This window comes from Corvus hawaiiensis, chromosome 1 (genome assembly GCF_020740725.1).
Source record: "Corvus hawaiiensis isolate bCorHaw1 chromosome 1, bCorHaw1.pri.cur, whole genome shotgun sequence".
Classification (NCBI taxonomy): Eukaryota; Metazoa; Chordata; class Aves; order Passeriformes; family Corvidae; genus Corvus; species Corvus hawaiiensis.
Genome location: NC_063213.1, coordinates 92,558,208 through 92,575,160, shown reverse-complemented (window position 1 = coordinate 92,575,160; position 16,953 = coordinate 92,558,208). Strand labels below are relative to the sequence as shown.

At 50.0% G+C, this 16,953-nt stretch overlaps 1 protein-coding gene across 1 annotated transcript; it reads right to left on the bottom strand.

The window, feature by feature from the left end:
* Positions 1 to 3,487: 3,487 nt before the first annotated feature.
* Positions 3,488 to 12,316, bottom strand: LOC125330542 (gametocyte-specific factor 1-like). Its single transcript, XM_048313752.1, has 7 exons — positions 12,088 to 12,316; positions 9,936 to 10,033; positions 8,503 to 8,629; positions 7,764 to 7,850; positions 7,016 to 7,076; positions 6,091 to 6,171; positions 3,488 to 5,270 (listed from the first exon to the last, which is right to left on the bottom strand). The coding sequence occupies exons 1-7, from the start codon at positions 12,107 to 12,109 to the stop codon at positions 5,219 to 5,221; spliced, it is 528 nt and encodes a 175-aa protein (XP_048169709.1). The 5' UTR covers positions 12,110 to 12,316; the 3' UTR covers positions 3,488 to 5,218.
* Positions 12,317 to 16,953: the final 4,637 nt, after the last annotated feature.

Sequence of the window (16,953 nt, the reverse complement as noted above, 5' to 3'; positions counted from 1 at the left end):
GGATCCTGCTAGAAGAAGCAGTGGTCTCTGTTTTTTTCCAAGCTGCTGCAAGTTCCTGTCCAGGGTGGACCCCTGAGGGGCTTTGATACTGTGAGCAGCAGCTGGAAATGGGACTGATGCTTCAGGAGCGTGTTTGAGCGGGACTGAGCACGGGGAAGAAATCCAGGAAAGATTTTATGTCCTGGTTTCACCTGGGATTGAGTTAATTTTCTCCCCAGCAGCTGGTCCAGGGCTGTGTTTGGGATTCAGTATGGGAATAATGTTGATAACAGACGGATGGTTTGTGTTCACTTTAAATCAAGGATTTTCAGTTTCCCAGCCTCTGCCAGTGAGCAGAGGCTCAAGAAGCTGGGAGGGAACAGGGCCAGGACAGGTGACCCAGAGTGGCCAAAGGGATATTCCACACCACAGAGTCATTCCGAGTATATACACTGGGAGGAGTCAGAGGGTGGTGAACAACTGTACAGGCCAGCACTTGTCTGTCTTGTTTATGTCTCCCCTTCTCTCTCTTTTTTTTTTTTTTTAATTATTGATAATCTCTAACTTTGTTTCAATTATTAAACTGTTCTTATCTCAACCCACAAGTTTTACTTTTTCCCCCCCTGATTCCCTCATCTCCCTGCCTGGAGGGCAGCGATCTGTGATGATCTGAGAGGGAAAAGTTTTTAAACAAAGAGACTAAACCATTTGAGCACTTAAAACCAGTGCAATTGGGGTAAGGTATGTGCAGAATAGAGGGGGAGATAATGAGTGATAAGCGATGATGATTGGGTGGGACAGAATTAATTTAGAAGGAAGACAGTGTAGATAAGTACCAGAGGATGTCTGTACTCGGCCGGGAACAAAAGCCTGCTCTGTGTGTGCCTCTCGCTGTTCACTCCTCCTCAGGTTGACCCTGGAATGTCCGAGCACAAGGGGCTGTGTTAAAAATCAACCTCCTACAGTGCAACACACAGCCCATGGTAACACTGCCCAGGGCTGGAAGTCTCAGGAGGAGGAAAATGTCTTTTCCTGGGCCATCACAGGTGAAGGTGTCCTGGTTTCCCGGCCCCGTGTAAAGGGAAAGCTCTGTCAGCTCCCTGCTCCTGCCTCACTTTCTCTCCCAAAGGCCTGCAGGTGATGGAGCCCTTCCCTTCCCAGCCCCCTGAGCTCTCCCTGCACCAGTCCCGGGGGATTCCTGGCAGGGAGTTTCCTTCTTACCCACCAGGCATCGTTGGGCTCCTGTTCCACCACTCTTGGATATCTTTGTGCCTTTGCTTAGGGAGGGGAAGGGCCAAGAGAAAGGAAGGGGTAGAGGGGAATAAGGGAGCCAAGTCATGTCAATGTCCTGGAAAGGGGCAGGAGAAAATAAAGCCCAGCAGAACTGTAAATGATACTGGAGTTGCAACATATAGGGCAGGAGTACTGTCAGAGCCCTTGGCTGTGCTGGACACAGCAACAGGGAGCTGCTGCCCGGGGCCATTATGGGATGTCTGTATTGGGTGTGTAGGGAGGGAGTCAGGAAAGCCAAGGCACACATGGAATGGGACTTGGCAAGGGACATAGGTCAGAACAGAAGGGCCAAGGAGAGTGTACCCTCCTGATGGAACTGAAGGGAGAAATGGTGGCAATGGACAGTGAGCTGGGGGTGTCCAGCCGGGAGAAGAGAGGGCTCCCAGGAGACCCTAGAGCCCCTCCCAGTGCCTAAAGGGGGCTTATAAAAAAGAGGGAAAGGGACTTCTTACACAGGCAGTGATAGGACAAAGGGAACAGTTTTTAACTAAAAGAGGAGAGATTTAGATTAGATATCAGGAAGAAATTCTTCTCTGTGAGGGTGGGGAGGCCCTGGCACAGGGTGCCCAGAGCAGCTGGGGCTGCCCCTGGATCCCTGCGAGTGTCCAAGGCCAGGCTGGATGGGGCTTGGAGCAACCTGGAATAGTGGAAGGTGTCCCTGCCCATGGCAGGGGGTGGGACTGGATGGGCTTTAAGGTCTCTTCCAGCCCAAAGGAGTCTGTGATTTTGACTCTACATCCCATCAGCTCCTGGCAAGGACATCCAGCCTCCAGGGAATGGGGTGAAGGCTCTGGCACTGCACAACCTGCCCAGCACAAGAGATTGAGGATTTAACATAGGAATTGTCACACCAAAGTCCTCACTCTGTCACCAGGATGGAGGTGCCCTGTGATACGCTTTAAAAAATATTCTGTGTCCTGTGGTAAATACAAAACAAGCAGAGGGAGCCGAGAGCCTCGGAAACATTCCCGATGCTGGGGGAGGGTCACCCTGCCAGCCTCTCACCCAGCATTCCCAAAGCACTGCAGGAGCAGCAGAGCCACGGCCTCTCTGCCCTTCACAGGAGGTGGCACGTGCAGGATGTGATGACATTGAGGATGTTGAAGACCTTGTCCAGAAGGATATGGGGTTTCAGATCTCTGGGATGTGAGATCTCAGATGTCAATCACAGGTGGGCTGCACCCACCCTAACGCAACCGGGGGCTTGTAGCCGCAAGGCTCGGCGTGCCCTCGGGCAGAGGGGACGCAGTGTTGGCCTCCACAGCGTCCTCGCTGCACGGCTCAGTGGAATCGGCGTGGGATGGGTGCGTGCCTGGCTCCTCCTCAGAGGAAACACGTCGGGTGGCCGATGATCCGGCTGGTGTTTGCCCGGAGGCAAAGAAGGCGGGAGGGGCTTCTGGTGTGAGTTCCAACAGGTTCATTTGCACGAAAGTCCCAGAACCAGAGAAAAAGCCTCGAGGAGACGCGGACTCACCCCTTTATGGGGGGGTGGAGCAAGGCAGGGAAAGGGAAAACAACCAATGGGGTACAAGCAGAGGGGAGGATACAATTTTTCAGAACAAATGGGGAAAACAGGGAGGCAGGAGTCATAACAGGGAACCAATTAATAACTAAAAAAGGGAGAACTTTCTGGAACAGGGGGAGGTAATTTAGGATTGGGAGCCACCCAGGGGCAGGTAACCCAGATCTCAGTGATCTCTTCTGGTGACTGACATTTGATGCTTTCAGCCAGAGAGCAGAGTGACCCACCCCAACACCACCCTACAAAACAAACCCCCTTCTCATGGACCCTACCCTCAGTTCTTGTGGCCTGGGGGTGTTTGAAGTCACAACCACAACTTTCCAAGCCTGGTCCTTTCCAGAAAGGCCGGGGTACTGGATTCACCCCAGACTGGGGGAATAATGTTCCCCCCAGTGTTAATAACGTGGAGGAGCTCTCCTCCTCCAGACTGCAGACACATAAGAGCCTCAGTGAGGAGCAGCTTTCACCCACTGCCAGTTAAAAGAGCTCAGGCTAATGGAGCCCAATTATGGCATTTACCTGTAAAATTGTAGTGCTCTGGCCCACAACACCTGCAAATGAGCTGCTGCTGTCAAACCAGAAACAATCACAGCTGGTGTTTGTCACCACTTTCATCCCAAGTGACAAAAAATAAATGAAAGTGGAAAGGAGAACTTCATGTCAGCACTGGCTGACTTCAAAGAAAAGCAGTTGTAGGGCATTTACAACATTTTTATTCTAAACTGCCAACAAGAACCTTGACATAAATTGACAGAATTTTAAAAGAATCCTAATTTTGCACATTCCAGTCAACATGTATTACTTTCTAGTGGTAGTATACAGATGGTGGGAATCCAGTTTTTAGAGGACAATATGAAGGCATTAATCTCTTTCTAGACAAACACCATGTCTGGCTTCTTAATTGTTTATGGTTGTGTATTTGGATCCCATTTTGTACTTGGTATGTTTAGAAATTTACTGCTTGATCTTAACATTTTCAGGCCTAAACACATATTTTTACTGATTTAAACCATTCCTACTCCCTTCCTCCCCTCCCCCAATACAGAACAGGTACCTGAGAGCTCTCAAACATGTTTTAAGCATTAGAAAACTGCAAAACTCTAATGGAAACTAGACGAGCACTTCAGTGTCCTCCTGAAACTTCCCCTGTTTGGAGTTGTGAATGCAGAGGATTCTCTGTTAAGGTCTGCCTGGGGAAGCCCCTCACACACAGGAGGCAAAGGTAAGGCCTAAGGTGACAAAGGCAAGGCTGAAGGTGTGAAGCTGCAAAAGTTAAGGTCAGAATGCTCTCAAAACAGTCTCTGTAAATGACAACACAGTTTAAAACCCAACCTGAACATTCTCCACACTCTGAGTGGACAGAGTCCAGTCAGACTCCAACAAGATAGAAACAAAAAGTGCATGCACAGAAAAAATACTTTTAAGTTTGGCTGCTCTAGATGATTTTAATCTCAGCCTCTTGACAGCCTGGAGAAACTCAGCACTTTGTGCTCTCCAGGCTGTAACAGGCCCTCAAACACAACTCCTGAAGCCTCAGTGGCAGGGAGTTTGCAGCAGCTCCCCAGCAAATAGCCAAAACTTCTCCCAAATGTCCAGCAGAAGTTCCATAATCCCTCCAGGCTTCCTGAGAACAACAAGATGCTTAAGGCATATGGTAGAAATTCCTGGAAGTAACTGTTGGGTGGTTCCTGACTTCTACTGAAATGGGACTGTAACAATTTCTGCTATGCCAGGCCTGAACTCTCCCAAATCTGCCATTCCTGCAGGACATTCCCCCTCCCATTCCTGCATCTGCTGTTCACAGTTAGCACTGACCATGAGCACCCAGCTCCCAAGGGGCACCTCCACATGCACACACTTGTTTTAAAGCATCAAGTGAAGGGACAAGATTCTGGGGGGTATTTTCAGCCCCCCAAACTGTTCTGTTTCCCACTGTCTCCTCTCTAATTAGAAACCTAACCAGACCCTGCTTCCCCTGCTTAAAATCACTCCCTCAGTCCCCACTCCTTAAAAGCCTTCTGAAGGGTCTCTTGCTGTTTCCCAGTCTCTGGAGCACACAGAACAGCCTCACAATTCATCACCTGCCATTTGACAAGTTAAACAACAGAGTCTTGCCAATTCCTGTGTTTTTCCTGTTCACGGGGAGTTATCAGGATCCAGGGCTGGGCAGGGAAGGTTTCTGAGTCTGTAAATTTATCAGTCTATTTTTTCAAGAACAGTAACAAAATTCACCAAGTAAAGGTGAGGGTAACTTCTAAAACAACTGCTTGGGGGAAACATCTGGCAACCAAGGACAGTTCCACATATTCAAATGTTGCAAGAAACACATAATGCAACAAAAGCCAAGTGTAAAGGAGTCCTCCCATCAGGTCCAGAGCGTGTCTGTCATCTGCAGGAGCTCTCCTGTCCAAAACAGGGAGACACTTACTGCTGGGGCAAAACCAAGTTCCAGGGGGAGGAACTAATACTCCGAATTCTGAAAAGGAAAAGATATAATTTTTGCTTGAGATGGACAAAGATACAACAACTTCTCCCACTGCCCCAAGGGACAGTGGCCTCTGCAGAGGCAGCACTTGTCCCCTTGGCAACAAGGCCTGTCTACAACTAACATTTCAGTTTGGTTTGGCAGATTCAGCTCAACACTGTGGCAATTGCACAGTCCCTGTCTGTGCAGGAGCTGTGTCTGCAGTGCCCTGAGAGCACCAGGTTTAGTTGCTCCCAGTGGGAATCAGGACAGTCATTCCTCAAAGCATCTTCAAGCTGTTGCTTTGCTGCTAAAGACAAACAATAGTCTTTGATTTCAGCATTAGATGCTTTCCCATGGGGAGCTCCATCCCTCCCCCAGATGGAATTTGATGGCTTCTTCTCCCAGTGGTGCTGGTTTAAGGAGCCCATTTCACCCCAGCTCTGATTTAGCTGGGCCTGACAGTGAACAGAGCAGAAAGCAAAGAAACAATTTGGTTTAAGTCAGGGGGAGGATGTTGGGTGAAAGGGGTAATGGGGATGCTGTGGAAGGGCCTGGTTAGCGAGACTGAGCCAATGTGGCCAGGATGCAGCTCTGCCTAACCTGGGCCACAGGAATGGAGCAAGAAAAGAATAGAAGAGGCTTCAAAGGATGGACAAAGCGGATGATCTGAGCAGCAGATTCCCTCAGAAGCTGCTCTCAAGAGCAAGTGCTCAATACAACCCCTCCTGTCCGTGCAGTGGGAGCCACAAAGTGCTGCTGCAGCCAGAGATTTTAGGAGCTGTCCCCAGCTCTGGACTGACAGTGCCAAAGCCCCATGCTCAGTACTCACGGTCCTGCAGACACGGTGTACGGGAAGGTCCCGGGGAGCCGCATCTCTGAGGGCAGGGAGTCGTTCCGGTGACTGATGGTGCTGGAATTAAATGACTTTGGTTACTTCTGGCAAATGCACTGGCTCACATTCATGCATTTTACTGCAGCAGGGCCCTGGGGGATGGTGCTGTGCCACCATGGTGGTGGTGGTGGTGCTGAGGAGAGCTGGATGTGCTCTGAACACTAAAAGATCTTTTAAAGAGTCTTACAGGTGGAACCAGGCAGTGCTGCTGTCAGCCCCCGTGGAAGAGCTCACACAGAACTCGGAGCTGCCATGGGCAGGAGTGTTGCTGAACCCTGAATGAACCCATTAGATAAACCTTAAAACACCTTGGGCAGCTCTGGTGGTGCCATCACATCCTGTAGCCAGCCCACAATCAGTGAAACCAGCCAGGGCAGCCCCTTCCAGTTCACAGCTGGGCACTGAGCTCCTCACTCCCCCTGCCCCAAACTGTGACCATAATTTGGAAGAGGCACAACGGGAGGATTCTGCTGACACAGGGCCCAACTCCAGCACATCTGCCATGCCCCAGGAGGCAGGAGCTCACAAGGGATCTCCCAAGGAGTCACAGGGATCACGAGGTGTGACCACCTTTCTCCCCTGCACATTGTCCAGACATCCATCAGTCCCTGAACACAGGCCATGGGCAGGAAGAGCAGCCTGCCACAGGCATACAGGAGCAGTATCTGTGCTCCTGAGGGTTTCCTTCTCTGGTCCAGGCCACATGAGGAAGCAGGTCACACTGCACCAGCAGCATCTCTCCTCCCAGGGTTGTACAGCAGCAAAGGCAGCTCCTGTGCAGCCATCAAGGTGAGGCTGAGAGAAGGCTGCAATATTTGTTTAAACAAACACTGGTGTAAAGAATCAAACTTGCATTCCCTACCTGTTTATGGCAGAGTTGATCACACCCCACACAAAAGGAGACTCAGATCCCTCCAGCAGCTCTGTGAAAGAAAGCAGATGTTGTGGCTCAGAACTAAGAAACCCCAGAAACCACCATCAGATCAGTGGCTTAAATGGCTCCCCACTTCCAGAGGGCAGGGTTAGATGGGATACTGGGCAGGAATTCTCCCTGTGAGGGTGGGGAGGCCCTGGCACAGGGTGCCCAGAGAAGCTGGGGCTGCCCCTGGATCCCTGGAAGTGTCCAAGGTCAGCTTGGACAGGGCTGGGAGCCACCTGGGATAGTGGAAGGTGTCGCTGCCCATGGAATGAGATGAACTTTAAGGTTCTACCCAAGCCAAACCATTCAGGGATTCTGTAATTCTATGATCTGTATCTCTGTCATATTTTCACATGCTCAAGAGGGAGGAAAAGCTGACCTATGATGAATGTGTGTGCTCCAGTGAGGAACATGTTTCCATTGCTGTCACTGCACATAAGGTACAAAAGCTCATATGGGATGAAGGGATGCTTGGAAATCTCTCCCCATCCTCATTCTGGCAGGCATTTTGGATTGTTCTCTATACCAAGCCAAGCCTGCTGGGGGGAGAGATCCATGTTCTTAGGAACAAGCATAAGCAAAGTGTCTTACAAGGCAGCCCTGAGTGAACAGCACCCCTGGCCTCACACTGTCCCAAGAGGAACTGGAGGACATGGCCAGGGAGAAGGCAGCAGATGGGGAAGTTCCTCACCTGTTTCCCAGTCTTCATCACATGGAGGTGCCTGCCATGTGCTCCCATTATTCAACTGCTCCTTTGGGGGCTCACAGGACTGGCTCACTTCAGGAAGAGAGAAAACACAGTGACCAGCAGTCCTTAAATCCCTTGAACACTTTGGCTCAAGCTGTAAAACATCTCTGGGCTTCAGAGGAAGCCCTGCCCGATGCAAACAGGTTGGGGACAGCTGAAATCCAGCAACTTCAAATTTGCCTTTTTCAATGAAAAAGAGAAGACTCTGCTCCCTGGAACTTTGAGCAGGAATGCTGGAGTGAAGAGGAAACTTGCTGACATGGTTGCAGGCATCACTGCCTGTGCACCTCTACAGAAGAGAAAAAACTGTGTGCTCTGTGGTGTGCAAGAGTTAAAGGGAGATCAGCTCTGCAAGAGGAGTGGCCCATCCTTGTGGACATTAATGCATCCCACCCCTCCTTCCAGAGGCACTTCCTGCATGGTGTTGGGTACAACCTTTCTATTCAACAAGCCCGGTAACAAAATACGTGCAAGGCCTACCCAGAGCACCTGCCATATTCTCAAGAAAATGCCCAATAAAGCCAAGCAAATGAGATCAAGTTTTCCTGAAGCTGCTGTGTCACACAAAACTACAGACAACATGTTGCCTCCCACTTTTGGGTTATTCCATGATCCATCCTCACGAGAGGAGACCTCAGTCCCCAGGGTGCACTGACACCTGGGAGCACAGGGGTTCTCTTACCCACATCTTGCTCCATGAAGGCTTTGTCGTTGCACTTTGTGATGTGGTCACTGAGGTCAGCCTGAGGAACCAGGTGACGAGCGTTGAAGGGGCACGTGGCCAATTTCTTTGCAATTTCAGGGTTGCTCTAGACAAGGGAAAACCAAAATTATGTGCCACATCTCTCAAGTTCACTTATCTCTTGTTGATAAAAAGGCAAAAAACACTGGGATATTTGTGGTGTTGCTTTAAAAAATACAATAATAAACAAGAAATTGCAACGTATTGATCAGACAATCACTAAAAACAAAAGGGGAAATGAACTTCCAGACACAAATCACAGACACTGAGCCACCCTTGACTGAAGTGAAACAGACCCTCAGCAAACTCCCTACAGTTCCCTGTAGTGCTGCTGATACGACTGCATGGCTTAAAGCACAAATGAAACCATTTTCAAACCAATAGGGGAGAGACATCAGGCAAATCTAAACCCTTCAGATATATTTTAACTAAAGTGGGCACAAAGGCAGAGAAATTCTGTAAACCTTTCAGCAGGACACCAGGACAAAACCAACATGCTTAAAGGTTTACTTACTAACACTGTTCACCCAGCTTACATGCACACTCCTACCAAAACGTGCAGGGGCTCAACACAGAAAATTTCAGCCCTCTTGAATATTTGGTACTTGCCACTTAGCTCTGGCCCCCACTTTCACTAGCTAATTAATATTTTTAAAGCTTCAGTTCCACCAAAATGAATTTATTGTACTGATGCCAGGACACACTGTCTACAACTGCATCTTAAGTGGAAGGCACAGCAATGCTGGACTGTTTTAAAAACACACTGGCAAACTTAAAAAGGGGACAATCAGGTTTTCAAAAGTCTCAGAAAAAACCCAAAGCTCAGAAGGTTTAAAGAAACCAAATCATGAGGGCAACAGTGGAGAAGAGAGGAAGTGTGTCCTATGAAATGACTTGTAATCAAATTCTTGATTAAAGATGGAGAGGGGAGTAAACCTCTCCCAAACATGCTGAGCCCAGGATGTGCAGTTTCTGCCAGATGCCCATTAAACAGCTGTTGACAAAACAAAACTGCCCAGCACCCTGCAGTTAAAGAATAAACTGCAACATCAAAGCACTTCTGCTCTGAGGGGCCCAGAGGGGTGCTCAGAACTCCAACAGAGTCCTCTCTTCAGCTGAAAGTGGAAAAATGAATCCGACCTCCCTGTGAGCTGCTGGAAGAGACTGGAGTCTCCTCCCTGAACTAACCAAGAAAGATCTCTGTCTCCTTCCAACAGAGCCACACCCATCTTGGGTGAATTCATGTGTGCCTGGAACTATTACTAAACAAATCACAAAGTTATATGAAATAAAGGCTAAACAGGGCTATTTGTCAGGAACACAGGGTGCACTTGCATGCACAGAGTCACTCAATCACTGCCTGTCCAGCTCACCTCCTTACACTTCACCAGGTGATAGGGAAACCGCCGTGCTCTGATCCGATGGTGTTTAACCAACGGACACTGGATCAACCTCTCTGGATCCAATGTATCTGAGAGAACAGGAGAACAGAGAAAAGCACCTGGTTAGAAAGGCAAGAATCACACAGTGCAATGGGGAAAACCCCACACCACCACATCAGGGCTGTGGTCTGAGGGAGTTAAACCAGTTGCTCTTAGTTTGAAACCATTCATTAAGGCAGGCACCTGCTTTGCATAACCAAATTAATTAAACTTGAAGTTCTCATAACTGGGACATTACTTAAAACAGAGGAGAGTCAGTACCACTGAGTGTAATAACTCTTTAGGTTACCTTATTAGGGAGAAAACCACCCTTACTCCAAGGGAAAGCCAGCAGCGCTTTCCAGCTCTCCTGGAGGAGGATCAATGGGATCCTGTCACACCCACCAGAGCCTTCAGAAGCTGAACCAAATCATTTTTCCATCAACAGCTTGTTTTGCTGGAGGCAGAATGTGAGGGAACTGAATTACACTCTGGAGGTAGCAGTGTGCCTAACATGGTGCATGAGACTCTAAATGAAGCTTTTAATCATGTAGTTATTTAGGAGCTGAGGCATTACTAAACCAGGAAAAACACTGAGGAACAAATATACTGAACAGTGAAGCAGTGTGAATCCATGCATACATAATATTTGTCTTTAAAATATATTAAAATATAAATATTGATAAATACGCATATTCTCAGTGAGGATGAGAGGCAGCCAGGAGGAGACACAAGGCCCCACTACTGCCTGTGGGTCTGTCTGTGGGGTACACACCAGGGAGCCTGGACTGCTCCCATCCTTTCTGCTCAGCCACTCTTGTTGCCCAGGCTTTCAGCACTTTAGGATTTGATTAGACAGGAGTTAAACCAGGTCTAGGCACTGGCTGTTGCTGCCTCTGTCCTCCTCTCTCACATGTGTGGCTCCATCAGGCCCCAGGCTGGCAGTTGTTAAAATGCTGTTCCAGAAGTCCCAACGAGCAGAATTCATGCTGAAAGCCACTTGGAAAGAAAAAGGACAGGCAGGATCCTCTTTGCCATCTGGGCTGTGCAGTGCTGCTGCCTCTGAGCACCTCTCACCTCAACAGCCCAGGCAGGGCATTAGAGCAGCTGAAAACCCACCTGGCTTTGCACTGTTCCAGCTGGCCCTTGAAGAGCAATCACAAGTGGTTTTGCCACCAAAAACGCTGTGAAAAATAAAACTCTCTAACACTATAATTTTAGTATTAAAAAGCAGCATTACTTTATTTTGGCACTGGGTGCACGGGGGATGCTCCTCCTAACGACCCCTCCTCCCCCCGAGGAGGGTTTCTTATCCTTTAATGCATTCCAACTACGGGGTCTGGCCAAGATGTATCTTGAGATTTTATCAGGCACACAGTCTTTATTCTCACGGCTAAGTTACCCACTTGTGCACATTAATCACTGATATATGTAAATACAAAATTAAGCACTATCTGTTTAAGGAATTCACGAGACTAAACACTATTTGTTAGAGGTTTTTCCAAAAGCTTCTCTCTCTCGGAACTGGCTCCGCACAAGATCAAGTACGTTGCCAATGAAGGGAAGGGGACAGATGTCGAGCACCAGAGGAGGAGCAGAGCCCTCAGCACCAAACACCAACAGCACAGGAGCGGCTCGGGCAGCCGAGAAGCTGCAATTTATACACGGCTGAAACCACCAAAGGCACCACAACAATGCCACGTGCAGGGAGATCCTTGTACCTGTCCCTGTCCACACTGCGTGGAAACGGATCCCAAAACCGCCTGGAGCGGCTGAGCCGGGAGACACGGGTGGAAGCCACGCTCGAACTAAACAAAGTCGCTTTATTCAGGTAAATCCTGCAGGCCGGACCCCACCCGCACCAGCTGCCCCTGTTGTGCCAACCTGGGCTCGAACCACCGAGAGAGGGCCCGCGGGGGCCCGCCCGGCTTCGGCACTGGGCACGGGGACTGACCCGGCCCGAGAAGGGACGGGGCCCGGCCCGAGGGGAGCAACAAACCCGGCCCGAGACGGAACAGACCCCGATAGCGCGGGTCAGGCCCGGGCCCTGCCCGCAGCCGACGAGCGCTTTCCCCGTCTCTCCCCAACCAACCCCAAGCCTCACCCAAGTCCTCCTCGAACTCCATGGCGGCGCTGGGCCTGGGGTCGGGTGTGGGACTGGCTGAGCCGGGTCTGCTCCGGAGCGGGATATGGGGTGAGACCGGGCAAGGCCGGATCTGCCTCGGGGCCGGCTGTGGGATTGGGTGTGGGACTGGTCCACCACCGCCTCGAGGCCGGCTGTGGGGCCGGTCCGGGGCCGGCTGTGGGGTTGGCTGTGGGGCCGGTCCGGCTCCGCCCTTCCCGCCCAGCCGCGGTTGGCGGGCCAGAGCCGCGGGCGCGGCGCCATCGAGCGCGGCCGGGCCGGGCCCCTTAAACCACCCTGAGGTGCTGGGGAATGTTCGGCCGTGTGAAAAACGAGGTTCACTCTTTGTAAAATTTTAAGAAAAATTTAATAAAAGGGACAATTAGGAGACAACAGCAAAAAAAAAAAAAAAAAAGTATTGCGGCCGGGTGCTTTGGCAGAGATCCAAAGGCACACCTGTACATCCCAAAGATCGTCTTTAAAAGTACATCGCTTATTGCATATTCATTATCATCATGCATAATTCATTAATTCTTTGGAGTTGCTAAGTATCATCCCATCAGCCTTATCCTTCTCCTTGGCTCCATTCCGTTTGTTTTCGGGTCTTCTCCTCTGATAAGATCTTCCAGGAATGTGAAGACTTTTCTCTGCCTATCTTTTCTAAATTGAATACCTAAGCAATAGACATTCTATTTCATATAGTACATTACAGAACCTAGGTAAAGTTTTTCTAGCATTAAGTAACATGCAAAAAGCCAACATCACAATACATTTATAACAGCCAAAATAAACCAATTTAGGTAGAACGAGCCAGACTTAGGCTCATTCTGGTGTTTGTGACTGGGCCTGCTGCAGGCTCAGGCACTGGTTATGGACTGACCCCAGACAGAGAATCAGAATTGTCAAGTTTGGAAGAGACCTTTGAGATCATCGAGGTCATCCAGTCCAGCTGTCCTCCCACTGTGACCCTTAAACCCCTAAACCACATCACCCAGCGCCAGATCCTGACACCTCCTGAGCACCCCCAGGGGTGGTGACTCCACCACCTCCCTGGGCAGCCCCTTCCAGTGCCTGACCACCCTGATCTAATCTGAATCTCTCCTGTCTCAGCTCAAGGCCGTTTCCCCTGGTCCTCTCACTGCAGGCACAGCAAAAGAGACTGACCCCGCCTCACCACAACTTTTCAGGGAGTCGTAGAGAGTGACAAAGTCCCCCGGAACCTTCTCTCCTGGCTAAACAAACCCCCCTCCCTCAGCCCTTCCTCATAATACAATTTATTTCGGCTGGAATGGAGTTGATTCCCTCAGTAATTTCCCAGTAGCTGTCACAGTGCTGTGCTTTGACTTTAGTATGGGAATGAGAGTAAAGATGTGTGCTAATGCCTTTACAAACAGTTTGATGGGTGTTAAGGTCTTTGAAATGGGTCTTCATGTCTCTGCAGACTTTGGGCAGCAGGTTCATTACCGGGCCCGGACAGCTTGGCTCCGGAAATAGGCGAGGGTCTGCACGAGGCTGAACCTCTGAGCTTTGGGGTAAAACAGTAGGTTCAAGGGGGGATCTGTGGTAGGCGGCTCGGGAAGGCTGTACCTGCCTGGTGCCTCAGCCGACGGGGAAAGGAAGAGGGCAACGTGCGGCCGGGAGTTGGGATAAAAGGGAGGCCGTGCCCTCAGAAACCTCGAGAGAGAAAAGCCCGCGGGCGTGTGCCCCAGTGGCCTCTCTCCCTTTATTCGAATAAAGTTCAAGGACTTCTCTGTCTCCTTTTTGGACATAAACCTCTGGCGTTTGTGATTTTCCTGACAGGAACATTGGTAATGTTGTCCACAAATATTGCGTTCATTACCTGGTGTGTAACCAGCCAATAATTACACACTTGAGGGAGACATTGATTATTTATTTCAGAGTTGCACAAGCCTGGATGCTCGGTGGAATTCCACAGAACAAGCACACCAAAAATCAGAACTTTTTATACGTTTTAGCAAACAAAGTAATTAGTGTTCATTGGCTACATGTAACACAGTTCTCTTATTAATTAGCATTCTCTCTTCCATTGGTTAATGATTCTCTCGTTTCTCATGCTAATTAGTCCACATGCTCAGTCTTTCTCTTCCTTTGGGTCAGGGGGTTTCTTGGGTCAGTGGTCCGTGCATTGGTGGCCATGATCTGCCCCTGCCAGAATTACCTTTTACTGACTTGGAGCTGATTTCAACACAATTGCTGAGTTGGCTTTGTTGGTTTCTTCCTTACTTTGGGAGTTCTGCCAGATGTCCTTGAAGGCCGTAAATTCTGCATTCCTTGTGCCCGCTATCAGTGGTTCGTCCTCCTTCACAAGCTTTGTTAACCTCTCCCTAGGTATGAGATCAGTGAAGCCTGTCCAACTCTAAACCTTAGCAAGGCAATTCTAGGAACAAGTGGTCTTTCTAACACCTGGATGTCACTTACAGCTTGCTGGCTGCTCTTTGTTTCACAGACTAAATCTCTCTTTTTGTCGATTAGGCTTGAAAGTATACAAAGATCACACATCAAAGAACATCATTTCTTAAGAAAATTTTATATACTCCACATTTTGCAACAATAACACAGTGATGGTTTGGGTGCTCAGTTGTGTTTATCCTGTGTCTGGGGCTGTTTTAGCCCCCCGGTGCGCCAGAAGCCAGAGCAGGAGATCAAGAGGCTGCAGCCTCAGCAGAAGCTGCACCTCTGTAAGCTCCGGATGTCCCCCTGCACTGACTTGGAGAAGGAACTCAGCAAGGTGTTAGAAGACCCTGGACCAAAACTTGAACCAAGAGGTGTGTGTGAGCACATGTGGGGGGCAGGTGCCCAAGTCACAGGGACATCATTGCCTGGGGATTTCTTTGCACCAGCTTGAGCTCACCTGAAAGTTGCCTAATTTAATTCCAGCAGGTGATTGAAAACTTACTAGTGCTCTCTGGTAGCAGCAAGAGCAGAATCATCTTAAGGTACAAGAGATAGTGTACCTTAGAATCATAACTGTACATCAGGAGAACAGTGTAGGCTTCTCTTGAGTGGAAATATAAACAAAAGATTTTTTCAAGCACAGAGAAGCTTGTCTCTTCCTGTCCTGTCTGCAAAAAATATGTAAAAAACTGTTTCCAGAAGCCTAAGATGGACTAGATCTATCAAAGGATTGTGTCTTCCTGCACACATGATCTGCAGTGGTGCTTTACTCATTTGCGAAGGCTGAAAAGGGCTCAGTACACTCTTCCATCCTTCCCTCTGGGAATAGTGAAGGCTCTCCATGTGCCCCATGCACCCCTAACCTTCCCAAACACCCTTCCTCCTGACTCTGTGTGTCTGGAGTGTCCAAGAGGCAGGGACCCTGCATGGAGAGTTAACAATCGTCATGTGAACAATCCCTGCACGAACATCCCTGAAATACCCTCCCAAAACCACCCCTGGTCAACACTGCTCTGCTTGGGCATCTTGGGATCATATCTGTAGGGGAAAGGATGACACAGAGATGTGGGCTTGGATGCAGAAGAACTTTAATGTGTCAAAAGAGATAAACAGGTCAATCCAAAAGAGGAATCCAGTGCAGGAAGCACCAGGGGCAGATGAGTTTGTGTCCCATGTCTGTGGCAGAGATCCCAGCAGAGATCTGCCTGATCCAGAGAGGGAGCAGTGCCAGCAGCTCCTCCCCAGGCTGGCTGAGTGCAGCTCACAGCCCAGGGGAGCACAAGGCAACAAGGACACAGGAGGGAAAGGAGAGAGTGGCAGAGGGCACAGGCAGGGATGGGCCGTGCTTCCCGAGAGCCCAGGCTGGCCCTGTCCTTCTGCAAGGCATGGGCTGGGCTGGCTCAGTCCCTCAGGAAGCAACAAGCCGATGCTGCGTCCCCAGGGCGGTTCCACCCTCTGCATCCCTGGCTTCCTTCCCCAGGGCCATCGCCAGCAGCTTTAGCAGGGGAGACACCTCGTGCCACAGAGGCCACTGCCCAAGCCTGAGAGGCCAAAGCCCCCGGAGCTGATGGGCACTCCCTGAGAGCTGAGGATGCTGCCAACAGCAGCCGAGGTGGAGGATCCCACAGCGGTGTTCTGTGGGAAGGAGCTGAGGATGGGCCCGGGCAGGGTCACCACCACAGGAGAGGGTTCGATGACGACGGTGGAGTCCTGGCACTGCCGGACACAGGGCTCATTGCAGCTGTTGGCCAGCGGGGTGGGGCCGCAGGGCTGGCAGGGCCGGCACGGGGTGTAGCAGGACATGTCTTGGGGCTGCAGGTGCACCTGGCAGAGAGGACAGAGAGGAGCAGAGTACAAGGAGTGGGCGTAAGGATCAACCTGTCACTCCACAATGGGGGACAAAAGGCATGAACAGGAGACAAGCCCTGGGGGCTGTATAGAGAGACCCACAGGCTTCTCCTTTTCCTCAGAAGAGCCCTGCCAAGAGCTACCAAGGAAAATCCCTGCCTGGCCCATAGCTCTGGAAACACCTCAGACAAGCCCCAGCTTTCCCCATGTCGCACCTTCTGCCCCCTTCCCATTCCCATGGCAAGAATCTATATAGGATAAAAAAGCATGCATGGCTGAGAAATCCCATGGGAGGAGGAGAAGGATGAGAAAAAGCTTCAGACTCACCTTGTTCTCAAGGAGATGGAGGCGAGACGAATGGATGAGAGAGTGAGGAGAAGGGCCCATTTTTATACTTCTCCTGCACTGCCCCAGGCCCACAGTCACTGCACAAGGACAGTAATTTTCCTACAGACTCACCTCAAAGCAAAACATTCTGCCCAATGGCACAGGTTGTAGTTTGGATTCCATCTATGTTGCCATTTCATTTCCTCATTTCTGACATTCCCACTAAATTATGGAGGCTTCTATCATGTAGTGGAATGA